Raw genomic sequence first — 22,574 nt, forward strand, 5'->3', positions numbered from 1 at the left:
AAAATCTTACAATATCCTGGTTGCATAAGTGTGCACACCCTCTTATAACTGGGGATGTGGCTGTGTTCCGAATTAACCAATCACATTCAAACTCTATGTTAAATAGAAGTCATTACACATTTGCCATGACTGAAAGTGACTGTGATTAATCACAAATAAAGTTCAGCTGTTCTTAGGATTTTCCTGACATTTTCTTAGTTGCATCTCAGAGCAAAAGCCATGTTCCGCAGAGAGTTCCAAAGCGTCAGAGGGATCTCTTTGTTGAAAGATAACAGATATCAGGAGAAGGGTACAAAATATTTTCCAAAGCATTAGATATACCATGGAACACAGTGAAGAAAGTCATCATTAAGTGGAGAAAATATGGCACAACAGAGACAGAGAAAAGACGAGAAGAAAACTGGTCAGTGAGGCTTCCAAGAGGCCTACAGCAACATTAAAGGAACTGCAGGAATTTCTGGCAAGTACTTGCTGTGTGCTACATGTGACAACAATCTCCTGTATTGTTCATATGAATGGGCTATGGGATAGGGTGACAAGACAGAAGCCTTTTCTTACAAAGAAAAACATCCAAGCCCAGCTGAAGTTTGCAAAAACAAACATCAAGTCTCCCAAAAGCATGTGGGAAATGTGTTATGGTCTGATGAAACCAAGGTTGAACTTTTTAACCATAATTCCAAAAGGTATGTTTGGCGTAAAAACAACACTGCACATCACCACAAGAACACCATACCCACAGTGAAGCATGGTGGTGGCAGCATCATGCTTTGGGGCTGTTTTTCTTCAGCTGGAACCGGGGCTTTAGTTAGGGTGGAGGGAATTATGAACAGTTCCAAATACCAGATAATTTTGGCACAAAACCTTCAGGCATCCGTTAGAAAGATGAAGTTCAAGTTTCAGCATGACAACGACCCAAAGCACACATCCAAATCCACAAAAGCATGGCTTCACCAGAAGAAGATTAACGTTTTGGAATGGCCCAGCCAGAGCCCAGACCTGAATCCAATTGAACATCTGTGGGGTGATCTGAAGAGGGCTGTGCACAGGAGATGTCCTCGCAATCTGACAGATTTGGAGTACTTTTGCAAAGAAAAGTGGGCAAATATTGCTGTAATAAGGTGCTTCAACAAAGTATTAGTTTAAGGGTGTGCACACTTATGCAGCCAGGTTATTGTGAGTTTTAGATTTTTCCCCTTCAAAGATTTGTTTTTTTTTTTCAATTGAATTGTTCATGTTATAGATCACATTAAAGGTGGTGACATGATTTATCTTATTCTTTTGCATCACAAGAACCTGCCATTTTCTACAGGGGTGTGTAGACTTTTTATATCCACTGTAATAAAAAAAGAATATGTATATGCTGTTTAAGATTAAAGTTAAATGCATGTGATCAAGAAAGAAAACAGGTTTTGTTTTGTCCATCTAATAATGGTATTCTCTAAAACAGAAACAGAACATCTGAATAGTGGAAAAAAAAACCACTTGTGTGCAGAATTATAACTACATCCCAAGCCAAATATCCTTTCTAATTCTGAATAAATTATTAGCAAAGTAAACAATATTGTGATATCAATGATTACATTATTTTCATTATTGAGTTATTTAACAAAATATGTTAATCATATTTATCGAATTATCGCCCAACCCTATTTGAACACACACCTGTTTTTGAATGTGATCACTTAATGAGTGTATAGTAACTAAAACACTTGACCATGCACGTCTTGTAGTAGCCAGGGGAAAGAGTGGAAAATGCTGTCTATGGATGTGCAAGGAGTTTAAGAAATGTTCTAGAACAAAAATACAACACGGCTCGAACATCACAGAGGTCCCAGATGAGGGGTATTTTTACCGAGCGGTTATCCAGGAACAGACCGTGAGTCGCCACTTTAGACCATATGAGGTTGAAAGATGCATCAGGAATCATAAACCAGTGAAGAACGATGATAGGTTCCCAACTACTTTATGTTAGACTGTATTTTAGCGGTTTGCACTTGTTATGTAACGGCTGAGTTTTAGTAACAGCTAGGTATTTGGAGTTGTTTTTTCCGGGCTGTCGCTGCACGGCGGTGTACTGACATCGAGATGATGTGTCGCGTGCCGATCCCTGTATCTCCGGATCTCCCGGTTAATGCACCAGGCTTGGAAGCCCGTCACCCCCGCCAGGAGGTCAACGTCATGCTCCGACCCTCCAATCAGTCGTCCACAAAACGGTTTTGCCCTCAACCCCCTTCCCCTATTAAAAAGCGTAATTGTTCTTTTTCCAATCTTCATTTCTATGGCGTGAAGCCACGATCGGGAACATAGGCTGTCTCTCGTGCGTTTGAAGAGCAGCGGGACAGAGTTGAAAAAGGGAGGACCGCTGAAGTGTGGAGCGGCTGAGTAGATAATGGCCCGGAATAGACGAGGACAGGAGAAGTGCAGATAATGGTGGGATGTCGCGGCAGGGCACGGAGGAGTCGGTGCGGAGCTGTTTGGCCCTGTGACAGATTATCTTGACACATGTACCTCCTGCAGATACCTCACAGAGAGCTCCCCTTCTCTCCCCTCGCCTCCTCCCCTGCCCTCCCTCCTCTCATCTCCAGTTGTCGGTTTCCCTCTTTCCTCTCCCCCCTACCCTCTCCCTCAACTCTCCTTATCTTCTTGACCCCCTCCCCCACAGCTCTCCTCTAGTCTCCACTGTACCCTGGTGGGGAAGGACCAGAGCTATGGTGAAGTAGGATTTATTTCGTCAGGGACGGATAGACTGACTGAGGCCATCCGCCGAGCCAGAACAGAGCGGGTTGTGTTGGGCTGGCATTTGGACCTGGGTTCAAATAGCATTCGATATTTTTCCAGTACTTAAGGTTTTGCTCTAGCTTGCCCGGAGGGACAACAGGCGGACATTGGGCTCTGTCAAGACATTTCTATCGGTCCATTAAGCCATCCAAGTTAAATCAAGGGTAGGTAAAGTGTTTGGCTTGCATGTGAAATACTACTTGAACCCGTTTCTGCCGGCTGGCTGGCCTTACTGATCTGCCCTTACGTCCCCAGGAGGATTTAAGAGGAGAGCGAGAGCGAGCCGGAGCTGAAATTGAGAGAAATGCATTTTATTTCACACGGCTGAGTTTCTAGCATTGCGAGAGAGAAAATTTCTCCCTCTTCTGGGTCTCTTGAGTGTTTAAACGTTCCCACTCTGGAAGTCATCCCCTCTCCGGGGAGGGGGGGGTGACACGATCTACCCGTACACAAACCAGCTTGGCCACGGAGCACCGGCCTGAAAGAACATCGGAAAGAATTATGAAAATGCAGTGCTTAAAAAGCATCAAACTAGCTACATCAGCTAGTTGTCACAAGGAAGAATATCAGCAGAGGTTTTAGGACGCACAGCAGCAGCGATGTGTGATAGCTGAGCTGATGTTGAAGGTGATGCTGATGTATTTCTGTTCAGCTAGACCACCCACGGATTCCACATGCAAACCTTTTGATCTGAGTCATAGGCTGCCTTTCCTGGTTGACCTGCTATTATAAAAATACATCAATGGAAACATATCAAACCATTTCTGCACATTCTTCTCCTTGTCCTAGCCGCGAGGTCTCTCTCTCTTGATCTCTCATTCCTCCGTCTTCTACCCCTCCCTCTCAACCTCCTCTGTCGTCTCTCTACCTTCTCACTCTACATCTCCTCTGTCGTCTCTCTACCTTCTCACTCTACATCTCCTCTTCCTGTTCCTCTAACTCCCTCTCTCCCTGCAGCTCTGTCATTATAAATCTCTCCCTAAGCTATTCACAAAAAAAGGATAATAAATAAAATCCAATCTGTTGCGTCGGTTCATTGCGCCGGTTCTCTTCAGGGTAGAATGTTATCATCACCATCTACGAATGCCATGCTGACTCCCCACAATGCCACGACGCACGGCGTCCCCGTCTCAATTGGTGCCCTGTTCCCTAAATAGGGGTATACAACGTACAACGCTGTATGTCGTCGGATCGAACACAAAGCCCTATACTCTGGATGTCTGCACCAGAAAACAAGGCTAGAATAGATCATAGCGGCCGGAGGGATAATTAGCCATGTATTAGAGGGTCCGTGCTCATGGTTAGGCCAGGATTCTATGGAGAGGTGCCAAGTAAACCGTGTACCACATCTATCCAACTGTTATTAAGGATTCCCACAGAACGTCACACACTAAATTGAATTCATAACGACCCGGGCTAGCGTTAGTGTCACCCATCATGCTCAGACAAAAACAAGGCTACGGCGGGCACCTTCTTCAAGCTCCGTGGAGGCAGGTTGTATCGTTTGAACAGATGTGCTCGGGGTGGGGGGTGGGGGCTGTGTTTAGGAGTGAGTCTGTATCACCCGCTAATCAAATGCTAATTCGGTGGTAGTGTCATCGATAAAGTCAGTCAATGACAGCGCGCCGCCGCCAGCTGAAGCCCATTGGTTGCTTTGCGGATAACGATGTAGACATGAGGGAATGCATCTGAAAGCGCCGACGGTCTGTCAAACAAACACACACCCGCACCTCGGTTCTGTTGCATCATCAAAGCTGGCCGGCCGGACGGGTGGGAAGTGCTGCTCAGACAGCCCTGTTTCCTTACTCTCCTCCCCCTCTCGAGTCTCTCTTGGTTCTCTCCTCTCCCTCACGAGTCTCTCTCCACTCTGAAATGACACGTTCACTCACCCTTCTCATCTCACTTCACTTTAAAGCCGCTGCCGAGTCAAAACGGCGGACAGCCTGTCGCTAGTATAAACAGCAAGACTGGCGCTCCTAATGAAATCGAGCAAAAATACTGAAGGGAACCAGTTCGAATTGCTGAGATATTAGCATTTTACAATTGTTCGATTTTATAGTAAATACATATTTGTCTAATTCTCCTCATGAGAATCAACATGTATTTGGTGACTGCATGGGTTCTACTCTGTTTATCAAAGAGGGGGAATCAAAACCACAGCCATCGTGCAACTGGAACACCTAATTCCCTGTGCCCTGTTTCTGTAAGCTTCCTGTCCCACTTTGATGTGACGCATATCTTTTTTTTTCTTCAGAAAAAGAGTAGCCTAGATGGTTCTATATGTACTAGTATGGTTTCTTTGCAAATTGACCCTATTGTCTATATACAGTGTATTACGGTCAAAGGTTACATTCTATTTAGGGAATAGGGTGCCATACTGGACTTAGCCAACTGCTTTTATCTTTGAGATTACTCTTCTCTCATCAATACTTTAAAACAGCCTTTTAATGTGCTTATTTACGTCCAGTTAACTATTTATATTTACAAGCAGACATTGTCATTACTTATAGATGCTGTTGGTTCCATCTCCCTTAAATAATGCACCTCTTGTCCCTGTCTAAAGGGATGTGTTGTCCGGATGGAAACCTCCTCTGGTTCCCAAACAAAAGGATGATTCTTTGGGAGCAAAAGTGAACAACATATTCGATATGTATGTTGGAAAGTGGGCCGTTGTAGTTTTTCCGAAGACCCTATGTCTAATTAATATCCTAGAAATGACAAAAAGTTCACCCTTATTTTCCCTACTCTCAACAGTATTTTTGTACCATTATATCAAATGTTTCTTTGAATGTTGTACTGTAGTTGTTCCAATGTACTGATCATCAGCTGCAGCTACTGTAGGTGTGACGATACAAGATGTTTTATTGTAAGTCACATTGTAGTTTAGTATAAGTCACAAAGTTAATTTGTTTAGCTATTAGTTAGATGTTGAAGTCATGTTGCGCTAATTCACATAGTGAAACTGTTTCTCTATAAGTCACTTTGTGAAGCTGTTGCTCTATAAGTCACTTAGTGAAGCTGTTTCTCTATAAGTCACATAGTGAAACTGTTTCTCTATAAGTCACATAGCGAAACTGTTTCTCTATAAGTCACATAGCGAAACTGTTTCTCTATAAGTCACATAGCGAAGCTTTTTCTCTATAAGTCACATAGCGAAGCTTTTTCTCTATACGTCACATAGCGAAACTGTTTCTCTATAAGTCACATAGTAAAACTGTTTCTCTGTAAGTCACATAGAGAATCTGTTGATCTGTAAGTCACATAGAGAATCTGTTGATCTGTAAGCCACATAGAGAATCTGTTGATCTGTAAGCCACATAGAGAATCTGTTGATCTGTAAGTCACATAGAGAATCTGTTGATCTGTAAGCCACATAGAGAATCTGTTTCTCTTTAAGTCACATAATGAATTTGTGGAGAATGGAGAAGCAGTTTTACTCCGATATATTTATATTGATGCTCCCCGTATTCTTTACCTTTACATGATAGATCCAGATTTACTAATTTCTGTCCAGTCTGAAAGTTATTTCCTGTTTCTGTTCAGTCTAAATGTGATTTTCTCTTTCTGTTCAGTCAAAATGTTATTTCCTGTTTTTGTGCAGACTAAATGATATTTTGGGACGCATGGACACGGTTGTTTACAAGCTTGCTGTGTCTTTATTAGTCTACAGGGGCTGGAAAACAGGCTTATTGTGTAACTCTCTCCTCCTCTTCTATCTCTCCTCTCAATCCTTCTCTCTCTCCCCTCCTGTCTTTTCCTTTACTACCTCCCTCTCTTTTTCCTCTCTTCCGCCCTCTCCCTCTGTCTCTCCTTCCATTTCTCCTTCAATCCCCCACCTCCCCACCAATTCAAAGCATCTTTATTGGCATGGGAAACATATGTTTACATTGCCAAAGCCAACTGGAAAATAGAACGTGAATAAACAAAGCAATGATAAAACAATCAGAAATTAAATCAGATATTCTAAGTAAACATCACACGCACACAAAAAAGGTTCAAAGGGAGAAAGAAATGTTGTCCGCTACAACATTACCTATTTCCCTCAACCCACCCCCCCTCCCAGGACATGGCGAACAACTTCCCGAAAACAGTATTTCAGTGAAGCTCTGAACAGAAATGGGTCAAGCTCGCGCCCACCGTAACTGGAGAACAGTGTGACTCAGTGTGACTTCTTCTCCCCCCCGCAGGCCTGTACAACAGCGTGGACAGCTGGATGATTGTCCCGAACATCAAGCAGAACCACTACACTGTGCACGGCCTGCAGAGCGGAACGCGCTACATCTTCTTCGTCAAGGCCATCAACCAGGCGGGGAGCCGCAACAGCGAACCGGCCAGACTGAAGACCAACAGTAAGTCCCCCAACCCCCTCTCTATCCTCAGCCCGGGATGCTTTGACGGGTGACTGTCGCCGGGAAGCGAATGGAAAAACGGCTTGTCTACAAGAGCGGTCGGAAAGAGAGTGGCCAAAATCGGCGCACGCTAATGGGGAGGGCGCGAACAGACGGAAAACGGCGAGGTACGACCGCGGGGTGCGGAATGAGGTCTCAGATCGCGCGGCTCGTCTGTGCCGTGGACGGCTGTTGCAGCAGGTTCCACTCCTAGCTGACAAAGTAATAGTAGTTGGGGGCTTGAGGTTAGCAACGCTGGAAAATTCCCAGATAACAAATACAGCTCATAGTCCCAATCAGTGTACTCTGGTGGCCAGCTTAGCGTCCAGACCTCAAACGTGTAGAGATGAGATGGACCAGGCTGTTTTCGGCGTGAATACGCCACTGTCAAATTGGTTTCGACAGTGTAATGCCGTTGTGTCTGGATGGACCCAGTGGAGCGTACTCGACACCCTACAGAATCCACAGTCCCAAGAATTCACAACGTCCTTGAGGAAATAAGCCACTGATTGTTGACCGTTTTTAACTCTCATGACAACCAAACTGTACCTCAATCAAGAGTAAGTCCCCCATTCCTCAGATACCATACCTCCAGGTTCCTTGTCCTTCCCTTGTCTTCACAGCAGCTTACCACAGCCTGGGGCTCTGCTTTCTGGGTAAACCGGCTGCCCCCAGGCCATCGATTTAGAAGGTATAGAACAGCCACCGGCTGGATAAATGAGAGAAAGGTGTTTATTGCTATGCGTGCGTTGACTGGGACCGATGCCACCCGAGCAGTGATAACGACCCCATTAAACTCGTCCTTCCCGCACCCCTCCCCCTCCCTCCCGATGCCACGATAAGTTGGCTGGCGCCAAGAACTTTCCCTCAAGTACGACGTCGCTACACCTCTACAGCCCGGGCCTGTCTCCCTCGCTCACTGTCAGGTCTTCAATTACTTCCCAAACGCCCCCGTTCCGGCCGGATAGGCACTGACAGCATTAAAATGGATTATTGCATCAGAGAGGCTTTGGAGTCACCCAGGGGGGAGGTTTGGAGGTGAAACACGGGGTATCGGGAGCTTGCAGAGAGTTAGCCTGTCCTCCTGCTCTCCTCCCTCCTCCTCTGTATCGTCCCTCCATCTCTCCATTACTCGCGCCTCTTGTTGGTGGAGCCGTAGGCTGTCGCTGGGCCCCGGCGCCGACCCAAACTTACCTTACAGTCGCTCCTCCTCCACTCTCCTCCTCCCCTCGCTTTTACGCTCCTCTGGTACCGGCAGAGCCGCTCAACACTTCCTGTGTCAGTCAATCCCAATAGATGTCCTCTCTTCCTCCCTTCTCTCCCCCCTGGCGCAGCTTTGGCAGCAGACCATGATAGTAGCATTTGGAAGCAGACAGACGGACCGTTTTCACATTTGCATTTCAGTCATTCAGCACACACTCTTATCCAAAGCGACTTACAGGCAGACATTGACAGAGAGGAAGAGAGAGAGCGAGTGAAGGAGGAAGAGACTGGGAGAGAGGTTTAGAGGGAGGGTGAGAATGAAGCTGTTAACAGCACGTCCACCCACTCCAACTCGCATGTTTGGTGCAGATTACTCCCTGTATTCTATATTAGACAGGCACCTGGCATTCTTCATCACCGGAAGCAGCAAGCTAGCACAACACCGCCATCTCAATGCGGTTTTTGTGACAGTCACAGGTGGGCAGCGCACCCTATCACTTTCCGTAATTAGTATACACAGGAAATGCCCGACATTCACTTGGGTGTACTAGTGAAAATGGTTCAGCCCTACAACAACCTCACATGCCTGTGGTGAATGTTTGGTCCACCTCGGCGGCGAAAAGCCCCCTGACCGGCAAAGCCTCCGAGTACCGCAGGATATGTTTTAGCCCAAGCCTGAAGCCTCTGCAGTGACATGGGAGGGTTTTTCTTGTTCTCATGCTTTCCGGCGGGCTGGGTTTGAGGAGAAGCAGCTTGGAGATTTTAGCTTTAGCTTGTCACATTTCAGCCTAGCTTGCAAAATGCATTTCGCTTAATAGCGGCGACAAGCAACGTCAAGGCTATAAACCCATCCGACGGAAATACCAGTGAGAACCAAATTAGAACTTGATGTTGTTATGTAGGTCTTATACATGCTTGTAGAGCCTCCTAGTCCCATCACCATCATTCTCAGACAATGCATAGTTATCCACACTATGAATACATATTATTTCATCAACAAACTCTAATGAAAAGCATCTGCTTTGCTAAAGATTTATGTTTAGGGTTGGAACCAGGTTAAGTGCATGCTTCGGTTAAGTGTTAGAGCTTGGTTTAGTTAATGGTACCATGTCATTTTACCGGTGGTTGGTAGCTAGCCTGTCCGTACAAAGCTCAGGCGGGATTGGTGAATGAATCCCGGGGCAGGGGGCGGGGGCTGAGGCCGGTGTTGTAGGAGTCGTGCCTCGGCCTGGTAGGCCTTTTCCACCGTGATCATTGTCCTCCTACGCGCCGCTCGACTCTCCAGCCACGGGCCGTGCCACATCCCATCGGATCACCCCTGTCCCCCTTCCTCTTCGGCGTCCTCCTTGCCATATATCCGTCCCGCCGTCTGCGTAACCCAAGGCTAGAGCTGTCATTTAGCCCAGGTCTGTCTTTCCTTTTTCTTTCTCTCTTTGGTTTTGTTCAGTGCGATAAGCTTCTCCGGTGCGTGTAACATCCTGTCTTACAGTGAGAGTCACTGTAGTTCACCGTCCCAATCGGGTGCACCCCTTCCCACAACCCATCTCACTCCCTGGAACGTCCCCTTCACTCTGGCGTGATGAAACGAAAGCTAGTACAACACTCTCCCACTGATTCAATAACTCTGCTTACCTTTTGTTTCTTAGCGCCCCCTTGGCACGGGAACTAATAACCCAAGTGCAGCGAATGGATTGCCGTTATGGTGCCTCTCCTTTATGTAACGTGTGACCACAACTATTCTTGGTGAAATGGATTGAGCAGCTGAAAACAATCAGGATGAGATACGTTGCCATCCAGGGCTCATTCATTATTTGGATGGCGCTTTTAGACTTTGACGTTGATTTAAAAAAACACACACCTACACACGAAATGCATCGTCGATGAAGTGAATGGGATGTTGATGTATTGTGACGTCTCCTTGTCTCCCAACCTGAGTTATGGGGACGCTGCCATCCCTCTTAATGGCATGTCAATGTAATGTTGCTGTCATAAAGACTGTGTTTGTTTACACATGCACGTTTGAAAACGCATTCACGTAAATTCCTTTACTCCGACTCCCGTTCAGGACAGGTCCTAAATGACACCCTTATTCCTGCAGAGTGCTCTACCTTTGGCTAGAGTTGCCCCAGTGAGACATAATATGACGTTTCCCGCATGAGTGGTGAAGCAGTAGGTCTGTCTCCCCCCCACTTTCCCCCGGCACAGAGAACATGTTACGGTATGGCGACACTCCACTCTGGGAACACACATACATTAATCATGCTTCTGAAAGGGCTGATGAGAGAGTGAGAGAATGAAGGAGCTTAGTGTGTGACCTTCCTGCCACTGTCACCCATTCCTCTTAGTTTAACTGCAATCCAACCATTTGAAGCTGTGTGTGTCTGTGTGGTTTTCTGAAGAAATATTTTAGACACTACAAGATGAAGACTAAAAGTGAAATGGTTATTTTATTCCACGCTTGTGTAACCTTAGGTTTTCCTTTGAAATTAGAATGTGTTTTCCCACACGGAACAATGGAACTTCAAGTCTGGTACAGTGAAGTTAAAATGGGTTTGAGTCTACAGTGTAAATGGGTGATGTAGCTAGCATGTTACAGGAGATTTTGTACTGTGACAGTAGTTTTCTTTTCCAACAAAGATACTGTAGATCTGTAACATGACCAGATGTGTATTTCTCTTATTTCACCTTTATTTAACCAGGTAAGCCAACTGAGAATCAATTTTCATTAGCAAGGACGACAAAGAATTGCAAGACACCACTTATAGTTACAGAAAAATACAATCCAGAACACAGTGTGGAATGGAATAGGCTGACAAAATATACAGATAGCATAATAAGGTGCATTGTTTCCCACTGTGTGAGGTGGTACATATATGCACATGAATTAGGGCCTTTGCAGGTGGAGTGATCAGGTAGTAGCTCAGACAATTTGTGAATGAGTGAATAAAAGATCTATAAATATATATGTCATATATATACTATATATATATATACATACATTTTTACAAATAAACACTAACTAAATAAATGGCTTTAGTTCAACTTCCAGGTGCCTAAGATTTCTGCAAAGTACTGTACACAGAGAATAGGGTCAGGACATGGAGTCAGAATGCCCATTGTAACTGCCAGGGGTCCTGACAGCAGGCCCTCGCCTCTTTGACATACTGCACATGGTCAGAGAAGTTATTTGAACCAGGCAAAGCACAAGATCTCTGAGTTCTCTGAGAGCCCGAGAGTCAGAGGGGATTAACATTCATTCAAAGACTTAAAAAGAGCAGCACAGTATTGTTTACCAATCAAAAACTTTCTATAAACTGGGCAGAATAGTGATTGGTCTTTAACAGTTTGGGTCTAGTTTGTCGCCTCATTTGAACAGAGGAATGACAGCTGCAGTTTTCTAATCGAAGGGAATTTCTGAATTTAGTAGTGAGAGATTGAACCGCTAGGCAATGGAGACTCCAATTATAGCCGCGGAAAGCTCCAGAAAAAAGGGATCCAGCTGATTTGTACGGGTCCAAATTTTGGAGTTCTTTCAGAGGTTTCTCTTACCTGAGCCGAATGGAAGCTGAAATTGAGAGAGTTCGGAAGTAAAACTACATGGGACAGGAGCAGCGGTGCCGGCAGTCGGAATAGGCATGACGGATTTGAATTTGTCGCCAGCCAGTGGTTGTTTAAGCTTTCAATAATTCTGTCTTTGTCAGATTTAACGGTGTTTGCAACTTTTAGTGCTGCAGGCAGCTGGGAGGAGGCGTTTTATTTTCCATGAACTTAACAGCAGCCCAGAACTCGTTTGGGATTGAGCCCCTGGCAGCACATTTCTGTTTGTAGAAACCTGCCTTAGCTTTCTGAATTGACTGAGGGCACTGGTTCCTTGTTTGCCTGAAGAGTTGCCAGTCAGGGGCTTTTTGGAGGCTGTAACTACATGCTCAGCCCATTTGATGGTGAACCAGGGGCTGTAGAGATTTTTTTTTTTGTTTGAGCATGTTCATTTAAGGACACTGCGGAAACTGTTTTTAAAATCGGTCCCAGCATCCTGAACAGAGGGGATAAAAGATCTCTAACACGATGCGGTAGATATATAACATAGTCCGGTAGGTCTATAACATGGTCTTGTGTCTGGGCTGACCAGTCCCCTGACCTGGCACGTTGGGAAAACGCTTCTCTACGCAACTACCTTTTACTCATTTTCACTGACTTGGAAACTAACACAGTCGGGTTCCTCTGCTTCAAAGCTTCTCGTCGGCAGCCAAGCCAGAGCCTCAGCTCCCTGACAGCGTGGGTAATCAGGTCGGAAAGGAATGAAGGCAGCTTGTCGGAACGCATTGATTAATTTACGCGCGTATTGATTTGGAGTGATCGAGTGCGTGTCTACCTCCCTGTGTCTATCGGGTCCGATTCCTCTGGGCCGCTCCGAGTCAGTGCAGCTGCGGACATATTGTGTTTCTGTATCAAGCTAAGTGTTGATGTCTTCTGAATAAAGCTGTGGTTTAATCAGGCCTCGTATACAGTCGGGCCCCGCCAGGCATCTGGTTACAGCCAGGCCAGGCTGAAAATATCACATGACAGCCGCTCCCAAGGGCATCGCTGTTTACTTCCTGGGTAAGGACGCAGGATAATATTTACACTGCTAGAGCGCTGGTGACATGCCTCAACACACGCATACACCAGCATTGACACACACACACACACACACACACCAAACAAGCTCAGACACACACGCACGCACCTCTGCGTGAACACGTAAACACTCAAAGACTGTAGAACACCGATGACATTCGCAAAGCCCCCGCGGTCCGCTGTAGAGGAGCTAGCTACCAGACCCGAGTGTTTAATAGCTGCTAGACAGACTCACTCTGTCTGTATCCATCTTGTAGTTTTTGTGTGTGTGTGTGTGTTTCTCTATCTCTCACCCTCTCCCAATCTCCCCCTATTCCTTGACCGTGCCCTTCTCCCTCCTGCCCCCAAGGCCTCATCAGGACATCCCAGCCCAGTATACCGCAGACATGCCCTGTCTCGTGGGTCAGCGGTCGTCTGACTGAGGGCTGGGTTTGAGAAGGTCACGTTTAAGGGGATGATCGAATTTCACTTTGACTTCAATAAACGCTTATGAGTCCAAGCCCTAATGTGCCCTTTCTACTAAGCAAACACATGGAATTGTTTTCAGATTTCCATACGATGAATAATTTATGAATTTCATTTCATACCAATGTAAAGAAAGAAAACCAAAGAAAACACTTTCACAATTATTTAAAATGAATGCAATGCAAGACTTTATTGCCATGGTACACAGGTGTGTACAACATCTGTACTCTACTAAACGGATTATTTTTTAGGAAGTGTGTTTTGAAGGAAATTTGTTATCATTGCTACAGTAAAAGTTTACCTTTTTAGATGGATTCGGAAGCGTGTGTGCAGTAGAGCGACGGACATTGTCATGTTCCTCAGAGTCCACTAACTGAGGTGGATAATTGTTTTTGTAGCTCCAACTGTTTGCTCCATACTGTCGGTTTCGTGATAAGACAACTTCAGGAAGAAGACGTGGGCGTCAGACCGAATTTCCAATGCGTGCAGTATGTGAAACTCACAGCCAGAAACCAGAGACACAATATGTTCCCTAGACTCTCTACTTTTAGAATATGTAACTCACTAAAACACGACAAGCAGATGCCTATTGTCATTTCCAGATGCTTTTTGACATAACACAGCGTTTCCCAAGCCTCGTTCAATTCAATCACAAATGGCTTATATGCTGAGAAGAGCCCAATGGACAGTGTTGGGGGAAAAAACAGGATTCCATATACACACAGATACTGTATATGTATAACAGAACATGATTATGTCAACCCATCTCCAGGAGGTTTCAATGTACAGTATTGCTGTTCCTATATGTTTGTTTGTCTCTCTTGTTCACTTGCTTCCTGCCTTTTCAAGTTTGATTTTATACTTCAGTTGGCTTTGATTCCGTAATGTTGCTAGTTAACAAAAATAAGGCAATTTCTGGTTCATGCCCGTTCAACACACTCCTGACAGATGTATTTGATACACTGCCGATTTTGCAGGTTTTCCTACTTACAAAGCATGTAGAGGTCTGTAATTTTTATCATAGGTACTCTTCAACTGTGAGAGATGGAATCGGAAAGAAAAATCCAGAAAATCACATTGTATGATTTTTTAAATATTTAATTAGCATTTTATTGCATGACATAAGTATATGATCACCTACCAACCAGTAAGAATTCCGGCTCTCACAGACCTGTTAGTTTTTCTTTAAGAAGCCCTCCTGTTCTCAAACGTATAGTCTCTGTAATTGCTAACAAAGGTTTCTGTACCAAATATTAAGTTCTGCTTTTCTGATGTATCCAATACTTATGTCATGCAATAAAATACATATTAATTACTTAAAAAATCATACAATGGGATTTTCTGTTTGATTTGATTCCGTCACTCACAGTTGAAGAGTAACTTTTGATATAAATTACAGACTTCTACATGCTTTGTAAGTAGGAAAACCTGCAAAATCGTCAGTGTATCAAATACTTGTTCTCCCCACTGTAGGTTATTAGAAATCTACCATTGGGTGTCTTGACACTTGCCTGTTTTGTTAAGGGACCAGTGTGAATGAATTGTGACCGGCTGGAACAGCACCTTTCCCGTATATAGTGCACTACAGAACTCTTGTCAAAAGTGGAACACTACCTAGGGAACAGAGGGCCATTTTCATTGCAGCTATTAAAACAAATACAGAAGAGATGCCCAGATGGTTTGTCCCACGCTGTTTAAAAGTGGAATATTGAATTAAATAAAATGTCACCGGGCTGTCTTCTCCCCACAGCCAAGTGATGAGAGACGCCGGGCACTTGGCGTGTTCAACCGGCTTTCATTCCTTCTGCGCAATGCTATAGGACACATAGGATCTAGTGTCACCGTTTCCTTGGTGCCATACACATCATAGCAGATGTTGAGGCGAAATACTTGCACTTGGCCCCTAAGCTCTGCAACTAATCAAATAAAGTAACACATTTAAAAAGTCTGCACAAGGATAATTTCAGATTGTAGAGACACAATGAAATCAATAATTTGCACGTACAAATCAAAACAGGACACGCATAGTAAACGGGGTATACATTAACGTGACGGGTGTTGAAAGCGGTGCAACCAGACGTTGATGCACCCAGGCTAGTCGGGCAGGGCTTGGCCCAACTCCAGACCTCCCAGCATCCTGATCCACTTTGATCCGCTTTGAAGTTGTAGTATAAAAACAGCATGTTAGAGGGCGGGATAGATCCATCGGTTCAGTTGGTTCCTTGGGCGGAGTCCAGGCTGCCAAGTATGATGTGACGTGGTCATCTACCGGCTTCTCAAAGCACCCTGTGATGAGTGAAACGCGCGCCACCCGGCGCGGTAGTCATGACTTTCATCGCCTCGCAGTTGTTATTCACAATTGTCCACGCTTTCAGTTTTGGGCGGATGTTGCCATTGATCCACGGTTTCTGATTTGCATATCTTTTTGAAGTCTCTGTTAGACACTATTTCCTCAACACACAAACCCAGTAACAGATTCTGTGAAGTCATATATTCCATTTCATTCATTCAGCAGACGCTCTCATCTAGACCGACTTTGGTTTTCTCCCCGGAGGCCTTCCTAAACATTTCCCAGTCCGCCTGGTCAAAACAGTCCTGAAGCACTGGATACAGTTTGCCAAGCGATATACAATCCTTACCACCGGTGACTCCTGTAAGCAGAATGTAGGCTTCCCCTGACTCCCTGAAAGGGTGAGCAGGGGAGGTACCAGTAGTAGGTCAGGAAGGGACAAATGCGATTAACAATCATTAAATACTTTGTCCACAACAAAATCAGAGCAAACAGTTTCTAGTTTCTTCAGAGCTCTATGTAGTTTCTCAGGTGACTGCCTGGTATCAGCCTGACTTTAGAGTTCAACAGCAAATACACTCACCTAAAGGATTATTTTTATTAATTTCTCATTAATGCAATTATCTAATCAACCAATCACATGGCAGTTGCTTCAATCCATTTAGGGGTGTGGTCCTGGTCAAGACAATCTCCTGAACTCCAAACTGAATGTCAGAATGGGAAAGAAAGCTGATTTAAGCAATTTTGAGCTTGGCATGGTTGTTGGGCCGGTCTGAGTATTTCACAATCTGCTCAGTTACTGGGATTTTCACGCACAACCATTTCTAGGGTTTACAAAGAATGGTGTGAAAAGGGAAAAACATCCAGTATGCGGCAGTCCTGTGGGCAAAAATGCCTTGTTGATGCTAGAGGTCAGAGGAGAATGGGCCGACTGATTCAAGCTGATAGAAGAGCAACTTTGACTGAAATAACCACTCGTTACAACCGAGGTATGCAGCAAAGCATTTGTGAATCCACAACACGCACAACCTTGAGGCGGATGGGCTACAACAGCAGAAGACCCCACCGGGTACCACTCATCTCCACTACAAATAGGAAAAAGAGGCTACAATTTGCACGGGCTCACCAAAATTGGACAGTTGAAGACTGGAAGAATGTTGCCTGGTCTGATGAGTCTCGATTTCTCGATGTCTCGAGACATTCAGATGGTAGAGTCAGAATTTGGCGTAAACGGAATGAGAACATGGATCCATCATGCCTTGTTACCACTGTGCAGGCTGGTGGTGGTGGTGTAATGGTGTGGGGGATGTTTTCTTGGCACACTTTAGGCCCCTTAGTGCCAATTGGGCATCGTTTAAATGCCACGGCCTACCTGAGCATTGTTTCTGACCATGTCCATCCCTTTGTACCCATGTACAAAGGGGATGTTTCTGACCATGTCCATCCCTTTGACCACCATGTACCCATCCTCTGATGGCTACTTCCAGCAGGATAATGCACCATGTCACAAAGCTTGAATCATTTCAAATTGGTTTCTTGAACATGACAATGAGTTCACTGTACTGAAATGGCCCCCACAGTCACCAAATCTCAACCCAATAGAGCATCTTTGGGATGTGGTGGAACTGGAGCTTCGTGCCATGGATGTGCATCCCACAAATCTCCATCGACTGCAAGATGCTATCCTATCAATATGGGCCAACATTTCTAAAGAATGCTTTCAGCACCTTGTTGAATCAATGCCACGTAGAAATAAGGCAGTTCTAAAGGTGAAAGGGGGTCAAACACAGTATTGGTATGGTGTTCCTAATTATCCTTTAGGTGAGTGTAGAATGTCTGATTATGCCATCCAGATATAATGGTGTGCTCTAGGATTCTAGGTTAGGACAGCAACACGTTTTGAGTTTTTGTATGTTTTGATAGTCACATCATGAGTAATTTGCTATGAAATATATGCCCACTTTGCATTTATTTTGTTTCTGTCAGCACGATAAACAGAGACTCCAGGGATGATTGGGGTTTGGTCAGAGGTGGGTAGCCAAGATTCTGTAAAGCAAATAATATTCAAGCTATAAGGCATAAGCAGTTGTGGTGCAGTATATCCATTCTTATTGCTGTTCTTATTGTTATTATAAACTAGTTAGAACAGGGGGAAAAATTATTCAAACAGTTCCATTGATATACTACACCCAGAGCCGGTTCTAGGCATAGAAGACATAACCGGTTGTTTAGGGCACCTGACTGCTAAGGAGCCCCTGACCGCTATTGATCCCCGACTGCAAGCAGGGGGTCCCAAATAAAATGTTGCTTAGGGCCCCCAAAAGGCTAGAGCCGGCCCTGGCTACAGCAAAGCTTTAAGCATTAAAGACTTAAAGTATAGAAATGTCTAATGTCCCTGGGAGGAGATCCACACTCTGAGACCATCCATTTTATTGTCTAGAGATTGAACATTTGTGAGGAAAAGGCTCCGTAGCTGTTGTCTATTCAGCCTATTTCAGAGTCTGATTAGGACCAGCCTTCTTCCCCCTTCATCCCTCCCCTGCTAATAGAGTTGTGTTCTCACAATGTCAAGGAATTACATCTGTAATGACAACTGATTACCGCACAAAAGGTAACGTCTAATCCGAGTTTTGAAACTGTAATCTGTACCTCATATTGTTCTGTTATTCATTCTTTGTGAGAAGGCATTCTGACAACTGGCTGACACTTCCAAAAGGCCATGCGTCGTTTGTCGCCTCCACAAAGCCTTCCTCAACTGGCTGACCACATCATACGGCCTTATTGGCCGAATCCTCTGTCCTGTTCGACATTCTCTGGACTCTTAACTAGAGTGTGGTACCTTTGACCTGGGCTTAGAGAGTTCAAACTTAGTGGACTGTGTAGGGCATGCACCACCTGGCATCTGTGGTAACGAGACCGAACCCTGTAATGACTTGAACCCTGAGTGACGCATCTCCAGTGTCTGTGTAGGAGCGACACTGCTTGCGCCCCGCTCGTCTGTGTTCACTGACCCTGCTGGTTGCGCGTTTGAGGCGGCAGCTCCGGTTTGTTGTGCGCCGCGTGCTCGTTTGTCCTTTGTAACCATCATGTGCCGCGGCTCAGCCCCGCTCGCCTGAGCGGCCCCCAGGAAGCGCGTCACAGCACCAGAGGGCGCGTTGCGAAAAGGGCTGCGCTCGCAGCGATAAGACGCTCAATGCAGAGAGCCTATTCATGTAATTGGCTTCTAGCAGCCTGCTGCCAAAACGTCTCATATCCGTGCACAGCAAACGCCCCCCCCCCGGGAGAGCTGGGAGGAGGGGGGGGCTCCATTGTTACTCATTAAGCCCCGGAAGAAGACAACAAGGGATGGAGAAAAGGGAGATTGCAGGTGTCAGTTAAATGTCAGGTCCGCCAGGGCAAAGTGAAACCACTGTTTCCTACACACACAATAAGCTACCTCCAAGCCTCATACAGCACAAACCTGTTTCTTAAATGAAGGAGCGGCATTATGTCCACTCAAACACTCAGGGTGTGATCCCAGTGCCTTGACCCGTATGTCCACCTGTCTCTCCCTGCAGCGGCTGATTCCAGATGACCCGTCTGTCCGCCTGTCTCTCCCTGCAGCGGCTGATTCCAGATGACCCGTCTGTCTGCCTGTCTCTCCCTGCAGCGGCTGATTTCAGATGACCCGTCTGTCCGCCTGTCTCTCCCTGCAGCGGCTGATTCAAATGACCCGTCTGTCGCCTAGAACCCTCTGGCCTCTCAATGTCTTTGAAGCTAAAACACGTCTCTCTTTCTCTCCACGCCCCTCCCTCCCCTCCAGGTCAGCCTTTCAAGCTGGACCCGAAGACGGCCCACAAGAAGCTGCGTCTGTCCAACGACTGCCTGACCATGGAGAAGGATGAGAGCTCCCTGAAGAAGAGCCACACCCCGGAGCGTTTCAGCAGCACCGGGTCGTACGGGGCGGCCGGGAACATGTTCATCGACAGCGGGTGCCACTACTGGGAGGTGTTACTCGGCGCCTCCACCTGGTGAGTCGCTGAATCGACCCGGTTAACAGCGTTCAGTACACTCACAGCCGCTGACCCACTGAAACCTCAACTTTGTTTTGGAACAGTGGGGGACAACGTTTGAGAGTGAAGTAGAGGAAGATTGACATGAGATGAGATTGGATGAGGAAGAGAAAGAGGAACAGTATCTCCAATGAGATTTGTTACACTGTTCTTATAATTCAAGAAAGTTGCAAAAGTTGCACATTTCCGGGTATACACACTGTCAAAAATACAGCCTGAGAAGCTATATTAAGCTATAATGGATATCTAAAGCTAAATGAACATTTATTTTTAAAACACATCTTTATTCTCTCTCGTCTTCTTGGGCTACATTTCAAGTGAATGACGAAATGAACACTTCTGTACACTTATACACTTATACAGTATACAACCTAGACATCATTTACAGTCTATAATATCATACTAAGGGCAAAATGAATTGGAAAAATGTTTGACCACATTAGGGTTATTGATTCCGTAATACCTTTTTGTAATAATGTTGTCAGTTCCTCTCACCAGTGTGAAATTTGCATTTGGTAGTGTCATTGTATTTTATTTGCTTTTGTTTTTCAGGAGAAGTGTGTTTTCATGAGAAGCGTGTTTATCGTTTTAAGAAAATGTAGTACACATTCAGCAATTCAACAAAATAATTTGTAACACTTCCTACAAATGCTGTCTAATATATGCATAATTCACCTCAAGGCATGAAGTCCTTGCAGTTGCGCATCAATATCTACGTCTACATTACAGTTTGTTCGAGTTTTTCAAAAACTCACACCATATTGATTAATTCCCAGACTTCTCACACACTATAAAAACATTATACTGAAAACCATATCTGTTCTATAAACTTTGCCCTCAGGTGCCAAACATAAACATTGCATTCAATGTGACTACTGACTTCCCATTGCACAATGGTTTAAAGATTTGAAACCACTTTAACTGTGAATGATGTGTAGAGAGTATGCTGAAGTATACCACAAATACATCAATACAATAATTGTACATTTTTGTTGGGGGGATTTGCACTATAGTTCACCAAAACATGAAATTCAGCCCCTGGCAACAAGAAAGAAAAAGGGTATAGTTATAGAAATGTTATAGGTTATAGTAATGTTATAGAAAGGTTATAGTGAAAAAAATAACAATAAATTCTGTCTCTGACTTGGGCCAAAGATTTTTGAATACTTCTCAGGCCATATTATCTGACTGTTTCTACATCTTGGAAGGTGCCATTGTCTTGAATTTAATCAACCCTATAACCTTGTTCACAATGGCCAGTTCATGCATGTTCTACCAACATGAGTGTTAGAAATGCATTGGTTCTACATTGGGATTTTGAATGGCAGTGACAATTGTGCTTTAGAAAGAGAGTTGTGTGAAAAAGGTTGAATGAAACAGAAATGTGTGTGAAACCAGGTGAGTAGCGATTACGTGTTGAGGTAAACAGTCTTACTTCTGGAACTTAGCGAAATGCTTTTGTGTACATTGTTCACAGAACCAGTTTTAGTGTGTTAATACTGTAACAGTAACAAATGGCGAATACCTTTGTGCGTGTTTTTTACTAAACACAACAGCCACTGGCCCTCCCTAACCCCATAATCCACTCCCACCTCCCAGGTACGCGGTGGGTGTGGCGTACAAGTCTGCACCGAAGAACGAGTGGAGTGGCAAGAACTCCTCCTCCTGGGTGTTCTCCCGCTGCAACAACAACTTCATGGTGCGTCACAACGGCAAGGAGATGCTGGTGGAGGCCAGTCACCAGCTGAGACGCCTGGGGGTCCTCCTGGACTACGACAACAACTCGCTGTCCTTCTACGACGCCATGAACTCCCAGCACCTTCACACCTTTGAGGTCAGCTTCCTGCTCCCTGTGGCGCCCACCTTTATGATCTGGAACAAGTCCGTCATGATCCTATCGGGGCTCCCGGTGCCGGACTTCGTGGACTGCCCCGAGGAGCAGCAGGAAGGGATGACGACCCTGTGTCGCCAGCAGGACTCCCCCTACGTGTCCGGTATGAAGGGCTGTCACTGAGACCTCGGACAGGGCGGAGACTGAGACTGTTGTCGCTGAGCCGAGATGGGATTGTGGCCGATGTCGCCGAGTCTGAGGGCTTTGGGAGGTTTGAGTGCTGTTAGGTTGCTGGCCTTACTCCCTAGGTTTGTGTGTGCACCAATGGGGAACTCACTTTCCCAGTTTGTGGGCCAATGGGTTTGAATCGTCCTCCTTTTTTATCCTAGTCTTTACCCCCCCCCCCCCCCAACTGTCCTCTTTTCTCCTTCTGGATAGATTTCAGTAACATTGCCTACTGCATTCTGAGTGTTGACGTTTTTTTTTCTTCTTTATGATATGTACAAATCATTACAGAAGCTTGACTTGCATTATGTGTGACTACTAGTCTTGTATTATAAGAACTTTATTGATCATAATTAAAAACATGGGGAAAACATGTTAATTATTTATGAATAATGAGTCGGTTTGCTCTTTTTACTTTTTCGCCAATCTTAACGTATTCCTAATGCACTTTTTCGATTGACCTTTATTTTCCCAAGTGTGTAAAAAAAAAAGAATGAATGTTCCATCAATAGGTAGCATATTGTGAATTTATCGTGTGTAGACAAGAAACATGATTATGATGTATATGCGATTTTTACCACAATGAAATTGACAAAACTGACAAAGAAAAAAATCACAAAGTTAAATATTCAGGGAGGGAAGACTGTTACAAAATGTTGATTTGCTGTCATATTCTTAGGCTGGTGTTAAACAAAGCAACTTTCATTCAATGTTGGTTGGTGGCA

General features: G+C 45.0%; 1 protein-coding gene across 6 annotated transcripts in view; it reads left to right on the forward strand.

Annotated features, from left to right (window-relative positions):
• The window catches only part of mid2 (midline 2), a 133,970-nt gene extending 111,816 nt beyond the window's left edge, over positions 1-22,154 (forward strand). For all 6 annotated transcript variants that reach the window (XM_010897605.3, XM_010897587.4, XM_010897611.3 and 3 more), the window contains 3 exons: positions 6,966-7,127; positions 19,544-19,751; positions 21,393-22,154. In XM_010897605.3, coding sequence (XP_010895907.1) covers positions 6,966-7,127; positions 19,544-19,751; positions 21,393-21,807 — 785 coding nt within the window. In that variant the 3' untranslated portion in view covers positions 21,808-22,154. The remainder of the gene's footprint in view (positions 1-6,965; positions 7,128-19,543; positions 19,752-21,392) is intronic.
• The last annotated feature ends 420 nt before the right edge of the window (positions 22,155-22,574 follow it).

This window comes from Esox lucius, chromosome 4 (assembly GCF_011004845.1).
Source record: "Esox lucius isolate fEsoLuc1 chromosome 4, fEsoLuc1.pri, whole genome shotgun sequence".
Classification (NCBI taxonomy): Eukaryota; Metazoa; Chordata; class Actinopteri; order Esociformes; family Esocidae; genus Esox; species Esox lucius.